Source organism: Aspergillus ruber (assembly GCF_000600275.1).
Source record: "Aspergillus ruber CBS 135680 unplaced genomic scaffold scaffold00054, whole genome shotgun sequence".
NCBI classification, from domain to species: Eukaryota; Fungi; Ascomycota; class Eurotiomycetes; order Eurotiales; family Aspergillaceae; genus Aspergillus; species Aspergillus ruber.
In genome coordinates this window covers 68,634-73,915 of record NW_024467350.1, presented here as the reverse complement: position 1 = coordinate 73,915, position 5,282 = coordinate 68,634, and the positions used below count along the sequence as shown (strand labels likewise).

Here is a 5,282-nt window from a genome sequence, read left to right as displayed (position 1 = left end):
GTTGGATGAGAGGACAATGATTGTGATAATAGAGGTGGAGAGGAAGATAAATAAGAAAACTGAGATTCTGAAAAGAGACTGAGGTTCTGAGATTGAGATTCAGCCTCATTTGCATCCTCTATGAAAGATGAAGTCAATGGTAAATCAGCCATAATAACTCCATAGATGTAGGGTTGTAGCTTGAAAGGCTATTTTTGAAACTTAAGGTGAAAATTCTGCTAAGATGAGTCATGGTATCATATCTTATCTCCATATCTTATCTTTCTTATCTAAAATGAGATCTCAAAATCTCATCTCAGATCTCAATCTCATCTCAAAATCATATATTTCATCTCAATCTCATCTCAAATATATATATCAAATCTCAATCTCATCTCATACAAGAATTTTGATATCTCAGTCTCATATCAAAAATTTTTCCCAGATCTCAATCTCATCTCAATCTCATCTCAATCTCAGTTTTTCTGAGATGAGATGAGATTTGAGATTGAGATATCATCTCAAACGGTCAGCCTACCTTATACCCATACCCAACACTTGGGTAAGAGATTCATACCCAAGAACCACTTGGGTCTACCCAAGGGTATACCCAAATGGGTATACCCAAGGACAATGTCCAGGCCTACCCTAGGTACAATACGAGAGAAGCCAGGTTGTGACAGATGAATTTGATCCAATTAGTGACCGTGAGGAAGATGATGAGGAGAATTCTATCCAGACACAGCCAATTGGCCAAGCACTGAGTGGAAAAAGCCAGGGGAAGAAACAAAGGAGAAATGTGTCTATACCAGAAACAGGCCATGAAAATGAGGATGATGAACCTACTCTTCCACTCCCTGACACACAACAGCGCCTGTCAGGGAGAGTTCGGAAACGCCCAAGACTTCTTGAAGGATATGAGGTTCAATAAGAATAGTTCTGTAGCTAAGCCTTAATCTAAAAATGAAGTCATTCCATCCGATTAAGATCAAGCCCGGAAATTCTCTGTCTATGGTGGATTTGTGATGTAGTTAATGGTAAATGAAATACTTGAAATTACAGCCAGGATTTGCATAAATTATGCAGGCGACAAGTTTCTATTGTTTGTCTTGTTTGATCACCCATGGGTTACCCGCGGGTCACCCTCACGAGGGCAAGACCTGACCCGGACCCTCACTGCAGGTGAAAGAGTCAGACCCTCAACCCTCAAAATGAGGGTACGACCCTCACCCTCATAGGGTCACCCGCGGGTGAGGGCGAGGTCTAGCCAGGCCAGGTCTATCCCGCACATTGGCGTCCTTGAGTACAGAGTTCCCTGACGCAATATTTCCGTAGTGAACATAGAGCGTATGGTGGTTCTGGCGCTCTGGGTGGTGCACTACCGAGTGCAAGCCACATTTGTCACAATTTTGTCCATCCACATGTGAATAGTCTGAAGCATAAAGCCGGTCAACGGCTGGCTTTTGGTAATCTTCCATATCGTCAAGAAGCCGAAGATGTTCCGCCAGTCTGTCTGGCTTCTTTCTATCGCTGTACAATCTGCGCATCTCAGGAATGACTCCTAGAAGCTTCTCAGGCGGCGCATTTAGTTGACCTGTCTTCTGAAACCGGCCACCTTTCAACTTGCCTAAATCATATTGAATCACCCCGCCGAATCCATCTTTTGGTTGACTGACAACAATATCACCCAGTCATATGTCATTTCGGATACTTGGTGCGCCGCCTCCGATGACCACCATTAATGCGAACCGCAGACGTGGAAAGGTTCGGACCTTATCTCGGGCAACACGACTAGCTGAATTGGTGCCATACCGACCAGCTGGAAGACACCCAATCACCACATAATGCTTCGCAATACAACCGAAGACGTATGTGTTATCATCGTTGTCCTCGCTTATTTCCGGTCCAGTGAATTCTTCGTCAAGCATATGGCAGGCACATACATACTCTTCTTCTAACGCACAGATCCATGCTACCGTGTAGGAGTCCGTTGAGTCCGTGTCTTGTTGCTCAGGTCATTCATTAAAGCAGTAGATGTGCCGGTGCTTTCACGTTGTCTTGGTTGGATTCGATACTTACTTCAAATTTCTCCCGGCTGGGTCAAGTCTCGGTGTCGCAAGATAGACGGGAGGACTGAGGATGAATTGGAAAGGAAATGCTTCAGCTGGAGGGGGAAAAGGAAAAGCGCCCAAGATGAGTGAGGCTGTATGAGGACGCCATTTGATTGGTGCTCGAAGCCAGCTGATCATATAATATGTGTCAGCGTGCTGCATCCGAGGATCTTTCTCCGGCGTAAATGAATTATAGTCCGAGAGTTCTGTGACAACCCTCAAGGTGTCAGAGTGCAGGGTCAGGTACAGATATATTAGGAATTGGCGAACAGGTCAGGCTACAGGTCAGGCTACAGGTCAGGCTATCTACAGGTACATAGACAAGACGCAGCTCGAAGAGCTGCGATAGGATCGGCTTCAGCAGGAAGAAATATCTGATAAGGATTTGAAACGGATAAACCAATAAGGCGGTTAACTCCGAGTCGGGGAAGTCGGGGAGTCGATTATCCGGACTGCACGAGGCTATATATGAAGAAGAAACTTAGATTACACGGAGGGTGACAATGATATCTATAGACACCGTAGATGGTAGAATGAGTGCTTGGCTATCTAAACGAGTGTGTGTGTCCGTATATGAGGGATCTGTCGGCCTCGGTAATCGGACAAACTATTGATCCACCTCGACTTTCATCAGGATTGATCGGATAAATTGTTGGCCCGAATAGCGAGGCCAGGAGATTCTAATAGTCGGCGTGTGCACACATATTGTAGATTAAGCACTCAATCAGCTGTGTACGCGCATGTACGTTCGTTAGGCAATATACATCTTTTGTCAAGTTAGTCCTCTCCATATAGACCTCATTAGTCCGGAATAATCGACTCCCGATTTCCCTTTTGAGCTACGATCCGAGAGACCCCGCTTCAAGGTCCACGTTGATCCACTTGATGTCCTTGCGGGTTTCTTCCCCCGGATTCAACGGTGCTCCTTAATGCCCCCTATTATTGTACTCGAGAACTTAATCTGTACCCACCTCTAATCAAACGTCAACATGGCCCAAGGCCCAGTCGCTGACTTTGACGTGAGCGGGAAGATAGTTGCCATCACTGGCGGAGGTTCTGGTATAAGATGTCCTTTAACCTGGGTATGAGCCACGCCGGCAACGGCTGACAGTAATCAGGAATTAGCCTCGAACTTGCCAAGTTGGTACTCGCGAAAGGCGCCAAAGTCCTCATAGCCGACTTGCGGCTCACTCCAGAAGCCGAGTCCCTCGTCGACGGGAAGACCGTGATTTACCTCAAGACGGATGTCGCCAAGTGGCCGGAGCTAGAGAATATCGTTACCGTTTCTAAGGATCTGCTCGGTGATGTTCCTGACGTTTACGTCGCCGGCGCTGCGGTGTTTGAGCCGGTATAGCTATCCAGCACTCGTACCTTCGACCAGAACTTCAAACTGATGATGCATAGACCTGGTCGAATTTCTGGGACGACACAGAGACGGAGTCTTACGGCTCTGTTCAAATCAACGTCAATCACCCTCTAAAACTCACGCGGATCGCATTACGGGCTCTAATTTCGCGGAACAAGAAGGGCATCGTTCTGATTATGTGCTCGATGGCAGGATACCAGGGGAACTTTGGAGCGACAATGTACTGCACAACCAAGCATGCTTTGGTTGGGTTCACACGCTCGGTCGGCCAACTGGATAGCCACGAAGGCGTCAAGGTGGTTACCATCTGCCCGGGGTAGGCGCCCTTCATTTGCTATCGATATATCTGAATATGACGTACTGACTGCTAAGAATTGTTGACACACCGCTCTGGAACACTAAGCCAACCCTCAAGAAACAATTCGGATACCATCCCAAACTTGCGATTTCAGCGCGGGCAGCAGCAGACGCAGGGCTGGAGTTAATCGAGAGTGGGAACTACAAGGGCGGAACAGTCTACGAGATCTCGGCGCTTGGAGGGCGGAAAATCCCAACTTATTTTATCACCCCCCCGGGCTATAACCCGAAGAATCCGAAGCAGGGGTATATGCCCAAGAGAGATGACACTGGGGCAAATGATCCGATCTGGAATGTTTTGGCGGCGGAGAGGAACTCAAAGTTATAGTGTCCTTTCCCTCTGCAAAGATGTTACTATTGTCAATAGCAAAATTTTGAGCGAGTCGATTACATTGTTGTATGAATATTACAACAAACTACCAATTCAGTTCTACACCGCCTGTAATACTCTTTCGGGATTTCGGTTACGTACAATCGGTACAACTATAGTCGGGGTGGGCATAACGATGTGTCCTTTTTTTGCATCTTGAACAGACACTGCAAGTCTGCCCGCTCCCTTGCAAATAATTTACTAAACGTACTTCCAGTTTCATCATTAGTGACATCGATGCACTTTGGCTTTGGTGCAGGAGTCGCGCTTATATCCTGACAATAACAAATTTGAGAGTACACTCATGCAGTACCCATTGCCATGGGCTCGGAATAGTAGATAATAATAAAACATTATTTCTATCTAGACTATTGTAACCATCAACGAGAATATTGAATCTGGAGAAGAAAAGAGAAGCGGGAATCTATCTAGATAATGAAGGGGTTTTATAGAGGTTGTTGGCGACATGGCTGAGTAGCAGCATTTGCAATGTATCATTCATTGCTGCAATGTTGAGCCGTCATATATGAACTGCCATAAATGAGTCATCACATATACCTTGATAACTTATATATTGTTAATACGATCTCTCCTGTCCAGGTCGATGCCGTATAATAGTCTAGACCTAGCCTTGCTTAGGCTGGTGTTAATATATTTCCTATATTGCCATATTAAGCGCCTTGTTTATCACCTGGATCTTGCATATTGACAAACTCGGCTATTGTGTGCATAACTTAGGCTATGCAATTTCAACTCAAGATTCAGTCTAACTGAATGAGGAAGCTAATTCATCCTTCAATTTCATTGCAAAACTACATAAAAACACTAGACTGATCATGGTTCAAACTCAATTTGACCAATATCATACTCGCCAGCAAATCCATCCCCTTCCTCTTCGGCCTCCAAATACCCCGGCGCGACTTCTTTAATCCGCTCCACCAATTCTTCCCGACTAAGTTCGTCTGATCGAGAAAGTAGAATGTCAACTAGAGGTGGTCGCAAGTCGAATGGTCTATAGGGATCAGCTACCCATGGACAATAGAACAACATGAAAAAAAAAAAAAAAAAAAAAAAAAAAAAAAAAAAAAAAAAAAAAAAA

General features: G+C 45.3%; 2 protein-coding genes across 2 annotated transcripts; one reads left to right on the top strand and one right to left on the bottom strand.

Moving 5' to 3' along the window:
• Nucleotides 1-1,259: 1,259 nt before the first annotated feature.
• On the bottom strand, nucleotides 1,260-1,973 carry EURHEDRAFT_433237 (uncharacterized protein; the record flags this gene model as incomplete). The annotated part of the gene is made up of 2 exons (XM_040783427.1): nucleotides 1,260-1,639; nucleotides 1,691-1,973. Coding segments are annotated over 2 exons (663 nt in total), but the record flags the coding sequence as incomplete, so codon positions are not given.
• An 842-nt stretch (nucleotides 1,974-2,815) lies between these two features.
• Nucleotides 2,816-4,252, top strand: EURHEDRAFT_417624 (NAD(P)-binding protein). Its single transcript, XM_040783245.1, has 4 exons — nucleotides 2,816-3,149; nucleotides 3,209-3,438; nucleotides 3,495-3,772; nucleotides 3,829-4,252. Exons 1-4 carry the CDS (start codon nucleotides 3,080-3,082, stop codon nucleotides 4,139-4,141), a joined length of 891 nt encoding a protein of 296 aa, XP_040633958.1. The 5' UTR covers nucleotides 2,816-3,079; the 3' UTR covers nucleotides 4,142-4,252.
• The last annotated feature ends 1,030 nt before the right edge of the window (nucleotides 4,253-5,282 follow it).

Coding starts and splice junctions, on each gene's coding strand:
- EURHEDRAFT_417624 (XM_040783245.1), top strand. CDS start 3,080: ATGGCCCAAGGCCCAGTCGCTGACTTTGACGTGAGCGGGAAGATAGTT. Junction 3,439..3,494: donor GCGCTGCGGTGTTTGAGCCG/GTATAGCTATCC, acceptor GATGATGCATAG/ACCTGGTCGAATTTCTGGGA. Junction 3,773..3,828: donor GTGGTTACCATCTGCCCGGG/GTAGGCGCCCTT, acceptor CTGACTGCTAAG/AATTGTTGACACACCGCTCT.